The sequence below is a fragment of the Saccostrea echinata genome, unplaced genomic scaffold (assembly GCF_033153115.1).
Source record: "Saccostrea echinata isolate AGI-Se365-2 ecotype Australia unplaced genomic scaffold, CSIRO_AGI_Sech_v1 ptg000028l, whole genome shotgun sequence".
Classification (NCBI taxonomy): Eukaryota; Metazoa; Mollusca; class Bivalvia; order Ostreida; family Ostreidae; genus Saccostrea; species Saccostrea echinata.
The window spans coordinates 3399289-3415273 of NW_026889777.1; the positions used below are offsets into that span (position 1 = coordinate 3399289).

At 32.6% G+C, this 15985-nt stretch overlaps 1 protein-coding gene across 1 annotated transcript; it reads right to left on the reverse strand.

Moving 5' to 3' along the window:
• Positions 1-256: 256 nt before the first annotated feature.
• Positions 257-15546, reverse strand: LOC133193910 (cyclic nucleotide-binding domain-containing protein 2-like). Its single transcript, XM_061329822.1, has 13 exons — positions 15058-15546; positions 13221-13409; positions 12453-12622; positions 12176-12335; positions 11149-11297; positions 10898-10976; positions 10700-10765; positions 9774-9924; positions 9305-9396; positions 9014-9058; positions 7165-7335; positions 6726-6886; positions 257-634 (listed from the first exon to the last, which is right to left on the reverse strand). Exons 1-13 carry the CDS (start codon positions 15544-15546, stop codon positions 424-426), a joined length of 2133 nt encoding a protein of 710 aa, XP_061185806.1. The 3' UTR covers positions 257-423.
• Between the last annotated feature and the right edge of the window lie 439 nt (positions 15547-15985).

The window sequence follows — 15985 nt, forward strand, 5'->3', positions numbered from 1 at the left end:
TAATAGTATTAGTGTCTTGTTTGTACATAATAATAACTAATAATTATCAGATTGCACACCCATTCTTTTTGTGTATCGCCAACCAAAATAATCCCTTTTTCAGAACTTTTAACTTAAGTTTGATACACTTATTAAAATTTTCCATGCAATCAACTCTACATATGACAATTTGATCATTTACAAAACATAGTGTTTTACATGTAAATACACATTTTCAAAATAAAAGAAACAAATTTCAATTATTTATTTCCTTTAAGCATGTACAGAAAAATCAAAATGAACTTCATATATACACAATCATGTCAAGTTAAATTGCCTGCTGTACACAGTAGTCTTTTTAGTTACTCAGTATCCTTGATTAAAAATGGAACAAAAGAGGCAGATGTTATCATTAAGTACTCATAACTTAGATTGAATATCGGTTTATTGAGAATGTTGTTTTAATGTATTTATCAGATCTATTGTTCTTTGTCGTTGAAAGTTAATGATAGAGGATTGTAGATCAGGACTATTTTTGAACCGTGTTTGACGCTCCACATGAGGTCTGATCACTTGATCCACCACTACATTTTTGTAATTGTCCCAGTGGAATTTCTCCGTGTATGACGTCAACAGTTGGTTGTTTGTTGGGTATCTAAACAATTGTAAGTAGTGTAGTTTATAATATTTGATTGTATAACTACACTCAATTATTATAGTACAGCTGTTTTACAAACAAAGCATACATAAACACATAAATGTCAGTAAGAAAAAAATCTGTTATTGAATCGAAGATCGATATAACTAAAATGAATAAAATAATATTTAAAATGAATTATAATACATTGAATATCAAATTTAAAACAACATGTACATCTTTAATCAAAATTCAATTTATACCCATCAAGATATTATAGCAAAATTTGCCTAAAATTCAAATTGCTATAATCAATCCCAGAATTCAATAATTTTTTTAGTCACTTTATGGTGAAAGAGGGGGCTAAGGACATCCTCTCTGTTCGTCCGTCCGTCTGTCTGTCTGTCTGTCTGTCTAGCTGTTTCTTAGTATGTCAGTCAGTCCCATCCTTTCTACACGCTTGTAGATATTGAGTTGATTTTCATATGTTGGTTTACCTTGAATAGTTACAGATCAAATTCTCATTTCGGGGACGCTTCGCTATTCTTTTTTGTATGGAGTTAGGACCTTTTTCAAGGTTTTAATGCGAACCAGAAAGGATATGTGACTAATATTGCAATACTCAAGGAATGATTAATAGATCAATTATAAAAGCACTAATATTTAATCATTAGTTAAAAATCTCGAGTTTTAGAAGGAGTAGAATTACCTCACTTAATTTATTAATATTTTGGGAAAAAATATCATCTTCAAACTAAGATGTTAGAATGAAAAGTATAACATACTCTTATGAATTAAAAAGACTTCAACATATAAATATACATACATACATACATACATATATATATATATCTATCTATCTATAATATATATATATATATATATATATATATATATATATATATATATATATATATATATATATATATATACAGACCCTGAAACGTGCTACTACCCCCAAAAAGCGTGTGACTTTCGTGCGCTTTTCGTTTCGTGCAAAGCGTGTAGCGTTTCGTGTAAACCGTGCAGCGTTTCGTGTAAGCTCCAAAGCGTTTCGTGCAAACCGTGTAGCGAGCGTGCGAGAAGCGTGTGAGAAACGTGCGACTTTCGTGTAAGAACCGTGTGAGAAACGTGCGACTTTCGTGCAAGAATCGTGTGAGAAACGTTTAGGATTCATTCGGAAGTCCTTTTATTTTAAATATGGTTATTGATGGATCAACATCTCATTCCGTGGTGTTTGTAACTAATATTATTCGGATATATCATACCAGTGGTATTTTAAGAGTGAAAAAAAAATACGGAAACAACAAAATAAAATTACTCGGTAATGTATTACATATTTGTTTGAGTTTCTTTCTTTTTTATTTCAATAAAGATGGTCGACAGAAAATGTGTTAAAAGTAATTAATTATATGCACATAAATTTTAAGGTATTTGATTCAATACATTTTTTAAAGGGAGCAATACAGAACATTTTTTAAAAGAAAATTCATAAGGAATCCGGTCTTGTCCTTTTCATTCATTTATTTGAATCTCCTCACCAATTTACAATTATGGGATGTGGGATTATAAGAAAATATCGGTGATTAATACGAAATAATAGATAGATATGGCAGGCGTGAAAAATAAAACGCAAAATTTAGTGTGTTGATATAAATGTGAAGTATTGGAATTCTAGGCCGGGGAGCACAGTTTACTGATTTTCTTTGTAAACGAACATAATTTTCTTATATTATAAGATTGTGATACAAATAATTTTGAAACGAGGAATCATTTATTGTCTTTTTATGCATAAAATTGGCTGATTAATAATAGTCATATAAATGAATTATAATTCACGTGCATCGGCAAATACAGGGTTAAATATTTCCGGGGGGGGGATCAAATGAAAATACTAACTGAGTTTTTGTTGTAAACAAGTCTTTTATTGATAATTTTCTTTTTTAAAATAATTTAATGCTTTTTTCAGGGTGCACCCGATGCACCCCTTAAAAAATCTTGGAATCTTCTTTACACTTTCAACACTCTTCTTACGACCGTGATCAAGGTCATTTACAACAGCGATCACGGGCTCCGCGTGCCGGGACTGAAAACTTGTTCTGCAATTATTTCTTGTCAATCATAGCTAAGATGACACCCGAAAATAACGATTGATTTTTAATTCGTGAAATTTAACAGTTTTATTAGTATTTAATGGGTATAATAAAATACCCGTGAATTTTATTTCTTAAATTTACATGTATCCTATTGTCTGTAAACAGTGAATTAGTTTGCCAGTGCATTCGTGAATAAAATAAATCCTGAATAATCATATATTAGTTGTTTTATTAATCACGCAGTTCTAGAGCATAATTATTTTTTAGTTTTTAGGACATTGGACATGTATATATATTGAATGTATTGTGAAGAGTCGCGACTATTGATTACAAAATTATTGATTTTTTTTCTAGACGGGGTTGGAAATCAAGGATTTTAAAAGATGGTGGGTATAATATTGTTTCTATTTGATAAACACAATGCCTCAAAAGAGAACTAAAGAGTCACAATACCTATCCCCCGGCTTCTCTACCATATAATGATTAATTAAAGTTTAACTCTGTAATGAAATGATATATGTACCATTCTGAATAAAGAGCATTGAATGAATTACATGTATCGGGTCCCGCTGGATATAAGGGTATCCTTTTTTAGGTCACCTGAGTCACTCAGGTGACCTATTGCTATCTGTTTTTGTCCGTCGTCGTGCGTCGTGCGTCGTCCGTCGTGCGTTAACTTTTGAACATTTTTAACTTCTTCTCTAGAACCGCTCAACCAATTTCAACCAAATTTGGTATATAGCATCTATGGGTGAAGGGAAACAAAAATTGTGAATTTCATGGTCCCTGCCCCCCGGGGGCCTGAGGGATGGGGCTAAAACCACCAAAAATAATGCAATCTTTAAAAATCTTCTTCTTTACTCCCGGACATGAAGCAGTCAAACTGTTGGCATCATTGTAATAAGCATTGAGCCCTCTACCAAAATTGTGAAATTCATGGCCCCAGGGTTAGGGGTTCTGGCCCCAGGGTGGGGCTATATAGATCATATAGTGAAAGTGCATAAATTCTTTGAAAATCTTCTTCTCTGCTCCTGGGTATTAAATAAAGGAACTAAGTACATAGTTATGATGAGCAAGACTGTCTCTTCCAAAATTGTGAAATTCATGGCCCCAGGGTCAGGGGTTCTGGTGTTAGGGCGGGGCTGTATTGATTATATAGTGAAAATGCATTAATTCTTTGAAAATCTTCTTCTCTGCTCCTGGGTATTAAATAAAGGAACTAAGTACATAGTAATGATGAGCAAGAGTGCCTCTTCCAAAATTGTGAAATTCATGGCCCCAGGGTCAGGGGTTCTGGCCCCAGGGTGGGGCTAAATAGATCATATAGTGAAAGTGCATTAATTCTTTGAAAATCTTCTTCTCTGCTCCTGGGTATTAAATAAAGGAACTAAGTACATAGTTATGATGAGCAAGACTGTCTCTTCCAAAATTGTGAAATTCATGGCCCCAGGGTCAGGGGTTCTGGTGTTAGGGCGGGGCTGTATTGATTATATAGTGAAAATGCATTAATTCTTTGAAAATCTTCTTCTCTGCTCCTGGGTATTAAATAAAGGAACTAAGTACATAGTTATGATGAGCAAGAGTGCCTCTTCCAAAATTGTGAAATTCATGGCCCAAGGGTCAGGGGTTCTGGCCCCAGGGTGGGGCTATATAGATCATATAGTGAAAGTGCATTAATTCTTTGAAAATCTTCTTCTCTGCTCCTGGGTATTAAATAAAGGAACTAAGTACATAGTTATGATGAGCAAGAGTGCCTCTTCCAAAATTGTGAAATTTATTGCCCCAGGGTCAGGGGTTCTGGCCCCAGGGTGGGGCTATATAGATCATATAGTGAAAGTGCATTAATTCTTTGAAAATCTTCTTCTCTGCTCCTGGGTATTAAATAAAGTTACCAAGTACATAGTTATGATGAGCAAGAGTGCCTCTTCCAAAATTGTGAAATTCATGGCCCCAGGGTCAGGGGTTCTGGTGTTAGGGTGGGGCTGTATTGATTATATAGTGAAAATGCATTAATTCTTTGAAAATCTTCTTCTCTGCTCCTGGGTATTAAATAAAGGAACTAAGTACATAGTTATGATGAGCAAGAGTGCCTCTTCCAAAATTGTGAAATTCATGGCCCCAGGGTCAGGGGTTCTGGTGTTAGGGCAGGGCTCTATAAATTATATAGTGAAAATGCATTAATTCTTCGAAAATCTTCTTCTTTGCTCCTGGGTATTTAATAAAGTAACTAAGTACGTAGTTATGATGAGGAGGTGGGCCTCTTCCAGAATTGTGAAAGCCATGGCCCCTGGGTCAGGGGTTCTGGTGTTAGGGCGGGGCTCTATTGATTATATAGTAAAAATGCTTTAATTTTTTGAAAATCTTCTTCTCTGCTCCTGGGTATTATTTAAACAAACTAAGTGCATGGTTATGATGCATAAGGATGCCTTTTCAAAAATTGTGAATTTCATGGTCCCAGGGTCAGGGGTTCTGGTGTTAGGGTGGGGCTGTATTGATTATATAGTGAAAATGCATTGATTCTTTGAAAATCTTCTTCTCTGCTACTGGAGACTATTTAAACGCATAAGGATGCCTTTTCAAAAATTGTGAATTTCATGGCCCCAGGGTCAGGGGTTCTGGTGTTAGGGCGGGGCTCTATTGATTATATAGTGAAAATGCATTGATTCTTTGAAAAACTTCTCTGCTACTGGAGATTATTTAAGCAAACTAAGTGCATGATTATGATAGACAAGGATGCCTCTTCCAAAATTTTTAAATATATGGCCTCAGTTTTTGGGGTTCTTGAGGAGGGGGGGGGGGCTAGGGCAACAATGCTTCATCTATCAGTGTATTTAACTTCTAAATTGTTGTATTATACTCAGGTGACCGTTAAGGCCCTTGGGCCTCTTGTTTCTTAGAACGGGCACTTGTTTCTATAATACATTTTTTTCCGATGGTATACTTACTGAAACAAGTGCCCGTTATATGTACAGATTTGAAGATACAACAGTAAGATCTCGGTACCCCCCCCCCCCCCCCGCATGTTTCTGTTAGATGCAGTTAACATATTACCTTTGCAAATTATAAACAGAACTTAATTTAATCAGATGAATTTCTCCTTTTACTAAATCAAAAAATGTATAAATCAATCAATAATAAAAAAAAAAGGAAAAGAAAATCAATCCGTTTAAAGAAATCATACGCAATTTAATCATTTTTTTTTTCAAATCAATAGCTAAGTTTAACTGTCAGTAATAAACATTTATTTAATATCAAACTATAATTGGAAAAACATCAAATGCTGTAAAAGATTATGACTTACAAATATAATTTTTTTTTCAGTGCGTAATTTAGAATCTAGTGAAAAAAGGTTTGTACACAGACGATAATAAGTATTTCACCGGGCGGGTCACATACTCAATGACAACTATTTATTAATTACAACTGAACATTGAATGTTTTATCTCTTAATATAGTACTGGTGTAGCGAGTTTTAATCTTAACTTAATCTAAATTGCAATTCTTAACTAATCTTTGATTAATCCGTAATAATTGAAATAAAGTCCGAAAGATTCCGAATAGAAAATCCAGACCGAGGCCAAAGCGTGCGAGAATCGTGTACAAAGCGTGTGAGAAACGTGTACAAAGCGTTTCGTGCAGGCTTTCGTGTAAACCGTGCAGCCTTTCGTGCAAAGCGTTTCGTGTAAACCGTGTAGCGTTTCGTGCAAACCGTGTAGCGTTTCGTGCAAACCGTGCAGCGTTTCGTGCAAACCGTGTAGCGAGCGTGTACCGTTCGTTCAGCGTTTCAGGGTCTGTATATATATATAGTGCAATGAAATAATAGCCAACTACTAGTATATATGGAATGATTGTTGTTGAATAGAATATTGATGCGACAAAAGGAAATTCAGTGATTCAACAAAGAAGTATTTACCTAGAAAAAACGACTGTAAGTGATACAAAACTCTATAAAATTAAGTCTTTTAAAATTTAAATTGAAACATTTTCTAAATTTGGTAGAATATAATACTAACCTTGATCTCATGGCAATCCTCTTCGATTGTTCTAGCGCCTCCCTGGAGCAGATTTGGAAAAAGTTTCTTTTCTTGATACGCAGGAAGCGAGCTCCGCCACTGACCAGCAAAACATCACTGTCAGGTGGGGAGGTCACGTGGTGCAAGATGGAATAAATATCCTAATAAAATAAAAGTTAATTTTTGTTTGGTAATAAAGCAAAGCTTATAAAAATCTTAGAAAAGCAAGTGTAAGATATGTTATATTTTATTATGAATCTTAGTATCTTTATTGATGTGGAGAAAAAAAAATTGTCAAATATATTTTTCTTTAAAAGACTAAGAAAAATTCGCTCCTTGTGAGTTCATGACATTGATTATGTAATTTGTAAATTGTCGAATTCAACATACATGTACATCTATACATATTGATAACGAACTTTAGTATCTATAAACTTACAAACACATCCTCTTTGCTCACGGTGTCTATGTGGAGGTAAATAAATTCAGATGCTGTGTTTTCTTTGTCCTTAGACATGAGAGAGGTTAAGGTTGTAGGACCATGAATGACCATTTCTTGTTTTTTCTTTACTATTTCCTCTCGGTTTGGAGTCTTCATTGCTTTTTTTCTCTTTATAAAGACAATCAAAGTACAGAAATTGAGATGTAGTACAGGTTGCACTACAGTATATAACATTTTACTGAATCTTCTTACCAGAAATATACAACTTTGAGTTAATTTATAACAGATTTTTGAAATTTTTTAATTCTTTATAAACGTCTTAGGTAAAAAGAAAAATAGCTATCTAGCTAGGTACGCAAGCTTATTTAAGGTCGAAGTCGAGCAGGTGCTTGAAAATCAAGTGCAGGACATAATACCATCTTAGATACAGTAAACAGAAAATTCAGCACGCCCAAATTTTAATGAATCTGATAAATACAGGAAGATTAAAGTTTTCATATCATAAAAATTTCAGCCACAGTCCAGTGCAAAAATGCCCGAATCGGGAAAGGAGATTAAGAAATTATTTTTGCGTCGGCCATACTTTGACGTGAACCTCAACGTAAATACTGTTATGACACCTGCAGTACAAAGACCGTTTTCCGATATAGCCTCAAAACTGATTTTTTTAAAACAAATGATTGACTAAATACAAAACACACTAGTTATGGTGATCTTTGTCGATTTAATTAGGTCAATGCTACTGGAAGTAGTATTGCTGCCAGAAATGCAACAGGAAATAAAAAAAAATGTGAAGATTATAAACAGTTATCAAGCTTATATAATGAATTTAAGCATTGTAATATTAACTTTTAGATTTTGTTTTGCTTTCAGCTGAAATTTCTTTGTGTGCATTTGAAGAAAACATAAATATTAGCCTGATGTGAAAAATGTGGTAAACCGTTAGAAATTAAATATCGAGAATGATTCAGCTCTAGAACTTTTCATTTATCTCAAAAACCTTAAGAAAACCTAAATTTGGTAATTTGAAAAAAATACTGATAATAACAATTGACGTATCAATTTGAGGTCAAGGCCTACATGTAGTAAATAAAAGGTACTTTCATATTTCTAATATTTATGAAATGAATTCCTTTAATGATGCTTTTAACCATAGATTGGTAAAATAAGGCTTATCTGGACATACATCTTTGACTAAACACATCGAAAAAATATATTGTAAATTGTCATTTTCAATGAAAATGGAGAAGAAAATATCAATATGGGAATTTTTATATTAAAGAAAATGTATCCACATTGCGTACAGTCTCTCAGAAAACGGTTATTTATATTTCGCGACCTCTTCTTTACAATAATTTTAAATTGAATATAAAATTGATTTCCATGAAAATGTTTCATTTTCTAAATAATATAAATAGGCATGTAGCCGTAAAGTACAGGAAAAGGTAAGTTTAGATTATTAATGGCGATATAATGGATCTACCTCCAAAAATATCATGGACTAAATTCATTTACTATAGATCCTGACCTTAGAAAATTTATATGCCATAAAGATTGTTTTTTTAAACTAGATGTATTTATTTACTTCCAAGATTAGAGGGGTTATCTTTTCTACGATTAACAAGAGAAAAAAAAAACATGCATATCAAAAAGATGAATTTAATTCATTGCAGGTAAATTCCACAGCAACATGCATATCAAAACAATTAATTTAATTCATTGCAGGTAAATTCCACAGCAACATGCATATCAAAACAATTAATTTAATTCATTGCAGGTAAATTCCACAGCAACATGCAGTAAAGCGTCATGCAAAAAGCATGCAGTTATTAATAACAACAAAGACCTGTATATCAGCCTCCCACTTCAAGTGTGTTAAGAAGCTCGTTCTCTAAATTTAAATAATTATTAAGACGTTTTGATTATCAAATAAATACACCTGAATGAATATAATCAGCTAAAACTATTTACAGTCAATAAGTACATGTACACTGAAGGTAGATAATCGGTTAAAACTTTTTACTGTCTTTAAAAAAGTGAAATATGGCATCAAATCAGAATGAATATTTGAACTAATAATTACAGTTAATTTTCGTGTTTATAATGTTCTCAGTGAATTATAATTACATGTACGTACTCGCCCGTCCTTCCGATACTCTAACGACATAGACTCCAGCATTTTCTCCTTTCCTTCTTCGTCGTCCGATTCTCCAGGTGACAAGCTACTACCTACCAGAGGAAAGGAACATAATTTTTTTGGAATGTTATGAAATTCTAAGGATTTCTCTCCACGATGGTACATCTTCTTGTAGTTAAAAGCATTTTGTTTATTACATTGTCCAAACATCTGTACCCAAGTTATCATGTTAATCGTAAAATATACGCATATGAAACATGCATATACCAGTAAACCGTAAAATTAGTTTCTTTATTATTTAACAAACAGTGCTATCCTTAATCCTACGTCAATTTTCTGTCGATTTCCATATCCTTAAACTGTTTTCTGTTTTATATTTTAATAGAAATAAAGACAATTAAAAGAATTTGATTGTATATTATTTTATGGAAGCCCATGGAAACTTTGTTCTGGATATATATGTCTGTACCGTCTTGAGAGTCGGGTTCGTCATCCTCCAAGAGATTTATCAAGACTTCCGGGGTTTTATGTCGACTGATGGACGTAGTTGATTTAATTCTTTGACGTTTTGACGTAGAGGGCCCGTCCAGCAACAGTCGCCTAATCACCTGACCTTTACCCTGTATAGGAAGGTGAAATTAAATAATATGAATTATTAAATATATATTGTCTGAAAATTTATCTGACGAAAAATGTTTCCATAAATGCATTTTTATCCAGATCCACCCTTACAAAACAATACTTTTAAATTAGTTAACAATAGTTTACCATAGTATCAAACTTTTAATTACATAGTAAATTAATGTTTTTGTTATACATGTGGTAAATCAAAGTATTTTTACTATGGATCTCAGATTGTTATATTTTAAGTTCTTCTATTTTTGAATGAACATTTTCTTGTATTAAATGGAAATATTACTTGCATATTCACATATTATCTCCAAATTTACTTCATTGGTATTGGATTAAAGAGATTTTAAGTTCGAAATCTAAAAAAAAGAGTTCAAGATCGAGTGAAGTTTCAAAGTAATTCAAATATCAAAGTATTTACATGTACTATACTTCACTATAGTAAAATATAGTTAACAATAGTAAAATCTTGGTCCGGGTATAAGTAATGATTACATGTTTCCTACATGTATGAACGTAATGATATGTAATGATAGCATCCCTAAAAGCTTTTGATAATATTATTTTACAGAAATTCTTCAGACGATAATGAAAGAGCCAAATTTGAATAAAAGTTTTGATGGTAGGGGCCAAATGTTGTAATTAAACAAAAATGAAGGGATGGCCCTATGGTGCCTTGTTTACTATGTCCCTACACGAGAAAAGCCAATAAGTAGAATCTTAAGATAATATGGATACACATATAGCTTTCTACATTACATGTACCTGCATACAGATGTATATCCATTCCTCATCTCTCCTGTCTGTGGCAACAACTTTATTAGTCTTATACTGTAAATATAATCATCTTCAATTCAGATCAATCATACAAAAACATGGAAATCATAAAGGAAGAAAAATGTTGAAAAGAATTTCAATCAGGGTTTAAATAAGAAAAATGAGATTGAAGAGTATCCTATATACCTCCTGGATTTGTGCGTCATTGCAAAGCGCTCTCATCATGTCTTTTGTCCAATATTTGGAGTTGAATAGCGTCAACTGACTGTAAAAATTACAATTTCAATCAACATTCAAATATCTCATATTTAATTTTTCATTTGATTTTTTTTTTAAATGAAAGCTATGGTATTTCATTCAAATTCCTTTTTTGGGATTTTTTTATGTCTCGGTATAACATTACGGCGATATACTGGTAATCGAAGATTAAGACTTACGTCAGAAATTTTTCTTTTTCTTCCAGTTCTTCCTGAAAGATGCTGGGGCAGACTTTAGCAAAAGTTTCCTTATCAACCACCAAGACTTCGCATGTCTCTCGGCAAGTAATGGTGGCAGTGCGTCGGATATCTTGCAGTAATGCTAATTCCTAAACATTGGGATTATAAATATGTAAAATAATTCTACAACACCTGAAAATGTGTAGATAAGTAATCTTTCATATATCCTTTCGAATTTACCTAAATTGTGCAAGGGAAACATACTTTAAAATCATATATATATATATATTTATTTTTTTTTAATTTCCGTTGTTTTCGTGGTATGAAGAAATGAGATATGGAGATAAGGAACAGTAATCTAGCTCATAAGTCCATTGAAAAAATACAAATCGGGAGCAGAGCAAACAGAGACCTTTCAAAAATATCAGAGGCGGGATCAGGTGCCATAGAGGATTAAGCATCCCCTATCGACCGGTAACACTGCCGTGTGCTCATTGTCATGATTGGGCAATGGAAAATCCGTAGACATTCAGTGTTTAAATAATGACCTAACGACTGGTATAGAAAACGTCAGTCAGTTTTCGAGTTAATGATCGATTGTATTTGCTGAGAAGATCATTGTATCGACTCTAGAACTTGCCAAATGATGACTTTAAACGCGACTGTTGACAAAAGCTTTTCTCGTTCTAGAAATTGTTCGTACATGTATGTGGAGGATGCTCTTGCGTATCGAATCAAATGGGTGATATAAACCCAATATACAGGAATTTATAACTGCAATGTAATGTAAAATTTCATGAAAAAAATAAACAACTAAACATTTCTTCATCCATGAATTCAAATCCCAACCAACCAATATTTTCTCCTCAAAGCACGATATTTTGACCTGCGAAAATATGTGATTTTATAGTAAGATTTTTAAAAAAAAAATATGTAGTTCTGCACAGCAGTTGAAATTTTCTTCTTTTGTAGATAATTATGATTAACAATAACCTAGTAGAATTAGATCAATTTTTCTTTTACTTACCCCAAAAGAATCTCCTCTTACAAGTACTGTTTCTGTCTTCTCGAAATGGTCTCCTTTAGAATCAATGTCATCAACATTTACAAAAACGGAACCGGAATATATGAAATAAAAGTTAATTCCCACATGTCCTCGTCTTAGGATGACTCTACCTGGTTCAACACTGCAAAAAAAATATGGTACATGTATGTTATCTCAATTTTTACTCAAAACATTCACTTAAATAATATTGTTTGTAGTTGATACCTGATGTATATGTGTTTATCATTGATACCGGTACCTCTGATAACGAAATGCTCTACACATATAAAGCTGTATTCGTTCTGTAAACTTGTCGAAGCTTTTCAGACCCCTAAGAAGAGCATGGATCCGCCTGCAGTCTTTCTCACTTCTGGAATCTGGGTCTGTATCAAATATATCTAATGCCCATTTTGGAACTTTAGCAAATGCCTGTAATACAAATTCAAATGCTTTTTCCATTTTGATAGTCTATATACACATACGTATCTATTTTCGACTTTACTATTGACCAAGTACTTTCATTTCAAATAAAACTATAAACTCAACAGTTCAAATAACTATTTAAAAACTGCTGTTTTTACAAGCAAAGAGATTTAAAAAATTGAAATAATGTAATGTATCATTATCGGATGCTTTTCCATTGTATCACCAATCAACAACAATGTTTACTTAACCAGTGGTGATACAGTTTATTTCATTGATGGATAGCAGTTGTAATCGCTGCAAGTATGAATTTATTATATAATTATTAGGGTAGTTGCTCTAAACGTGTTTTACCGTATTTAAGGAATAATCTCAGAGTAATTGTTCAATACATATTTGTGTATGCTTCCTTCACACAACCTTTAAACTGAACAACGCTCCTATAACCTTCTATCCCTCTCCCAAATCAGTGGATCTAATTTAAATATCATCAACTTCCTCTGACGTAATATGTCACACATGATGATTTTGAAATCTGAAGTCTTTTTCTAGTATGGTTATTATAGACAGAACAATAGCAACTGTTAAATTTTAGTATACATACCCTTTCTTTGGAGTAAACCATTTTGTTGAATGCTAGTCGTCTGGCCTCCCTGCTGGTATATAGTGTGTACCATCTCTCTTCAGTTGCTGTTCTTATAGTCTTTGTGTCGCTTATTTGGATAATGGCATTAAGCCATCTAATAAGGACGGCAACACATTTAGCCGCCATCTTAAATCGAACCTTGGTCGACTGGAAAAAGATTGAAAGATATGGGTCGGAAATACATTTCTAATTTAGAAATAGGGGAGTGCAATCTCTAGTCAAAACATTCCAAAATTTAAATTAATGAATGACAGATTAGCAAGCTCATTCTTTGGATCTAGATATCCTTTTCTATGTTAATCAATGCAAATAATCCATTTGTCTGCAAGTATATCTTACTAGAAAATGCTTTTTGGTTGACACACATATAGTTTGTTTGCCTGTTCGTTTGTTCGTGCTTTTCCTCCTAGATATACATGTTACTATACACTTGTTAAAAATGATATTAATTAACTGTCAAACATGCAGTGATTTTCCATTAAATCCATATATTCAGATACTTAGACTAGCACATAAATTCTGGAAGATTAAAAAAAACTCTCCTGCTGAAGTCCACGTTTTAGTCACATTGGTTGTAAGTACTTTAAATTTATTATGTTCGAAGATTTCCTTACAAAGAGTGTATTATGCCCTGTACACAGATTTATATTGTTTGCAGACTTTTTGAGATCAATCACTGTTTGCTATCTTCCTCTTTACATTTTTCATTGCTCTTGTGATACACGTTTATACAATTAACATACAGTACACACTTTTGGAATATATTTTGATTGATAATGGATGAAGCAATATCTCTACATCCTCTTTTTAAAGAAAAGTTGCAATAATATTGAAATGTTTATTCAGCATTCCCAATGGGTATGCGAAATTATAGAATTCCTTCCAACTAAATATTCTAATGAGTCTATTACTGTTTAAACATACACATGTATTTTACTAGGTAATTCTTCATATGTTTATCTAAGTTTTGATCGTTATAGTACTCGTAGGATTTATAGCTTTTATAATGAGAAGTCTAATGTTGGTCAACTTTCTTAATATTTGTTGTATATGTTTCATTTCAAAGAGATTCGGGCTGTTTACCTCAAGTACATAGTTGTGATTGAATATACCTTTGCTATGACAATTTGGTGAAAAAGTGGCTCAAAAAGACATCTTTTTAACGACATCTTACAATGGATGTAAACTTGTCACAGTCAAAAAGAGAAACATCTAGGCGACAAAAACGAACAATAAATTGAACAATTCCATCAGAATCCTAGACACAAATATGTGTGTTGAATAGCAAGTCTCCTTACCTATGATAAAAAGAGTTTACCTAAAATTGAATTCAAAATAAAATTCAATTTAGTCTTGATTGAAAATGTTTCGATAGCATTAAAATAAAATTTGGGTTATTTTGATTGTCAACACGAAGTAATCTAAAAAAAAAATCAATTAACCGTTAAGGAATGCCCTTTTGTGTTTTGTGCATGCGATTGATTTCCATAAAAAAGTAATTTCACCATGATTTGTTTATTATGCTATGAACACAAATACACGATGAAAATTCGATATTTGAAAATTTTAATTCTATGAATTAGAAAATTTTAATTTTAAGAATTAGAAAATTTTAATTTTAAGAATAGAAAATTTTAATTCTAAAAATTTGAAAATTCTAATTTTAAAAATTTGAACATTTTCATTTTAAAAATTTAAGAATTCTAATTATAAAACTTTGAAAATTTTAATTTACTATATGAACATTTTAAATTCCAAATTTGAAAATTTGAAAATTCAAAATAAAAACAATCACCTTTTCATCCTTGAAAACAGAAGCATTTTCATCTTCCTCTGAAGGCGTTTTAGTAGGAGATTTTGCCTTCGTCTTCCTGACAAATGTTTTGTGTCTCTCTTGAAGACTGGACTTAAGATGGTCAAACACATGTGGGCCAATTCTGTGACTGGGTGTCGGGGTCCTCAAGAGGTTCGCCTTGGACTGCGTGATAAGACACGGACTAGTTGAAGTTGTATCCTCCCCTAGACTTTTACAGCGACAAGGCATGGCTTTCTTTGTGTTCGGTGTTTCTTTAGAAAACCCATCCAAATCTTCTGATGACTTTATAGAAGATAAAACACATTTCTCTTCTTCATTTTTTCTTTGGAGATTCTTCATGGACAAAAGGGATTTTTTCACTGGGGCCGAATGGCAAAAATTTCTTCGGCTGAACCGATTTTCATCCTCATTAGTAGATAATAAACTATGCATTTGATTCATAGACCCAGAATTCCTTTTCTTCATCATATTTTATCCTTGAACAAAACTGAATAAGAATATTTTCTTTACGTTAAAGGGAAGATGAGTTTCATCTTTAGTCCAGAAGTAATATCCAGAACTTCAATATAAAGCGATGTTTCGTATTCTTGATTTCCAAATAAACTTTTATTGACTTTCAATTTAAAAGCAGACATCATGTAACCTTGGACCCTATTGTTAAGCATGATAGATCGGACAAAGGGCTTGATGTGCAGATGTTTTTAAAGCATTGCAGTTCTCGCAGTGGATTTAAATAGCTTAAGCTTCATTAGGCACTATCAAACGCCATCTATATTAGCTTGTCACCCTCTATTTAAAGGTTTTTCAAAAGGAAAACATATTTATGTGTGAATTTGGGCGAAATTTCAATAAGGAGAGATCTTTTTTAGCGGAATACATTAGCATATTTAATGTTTTTAATCCACTA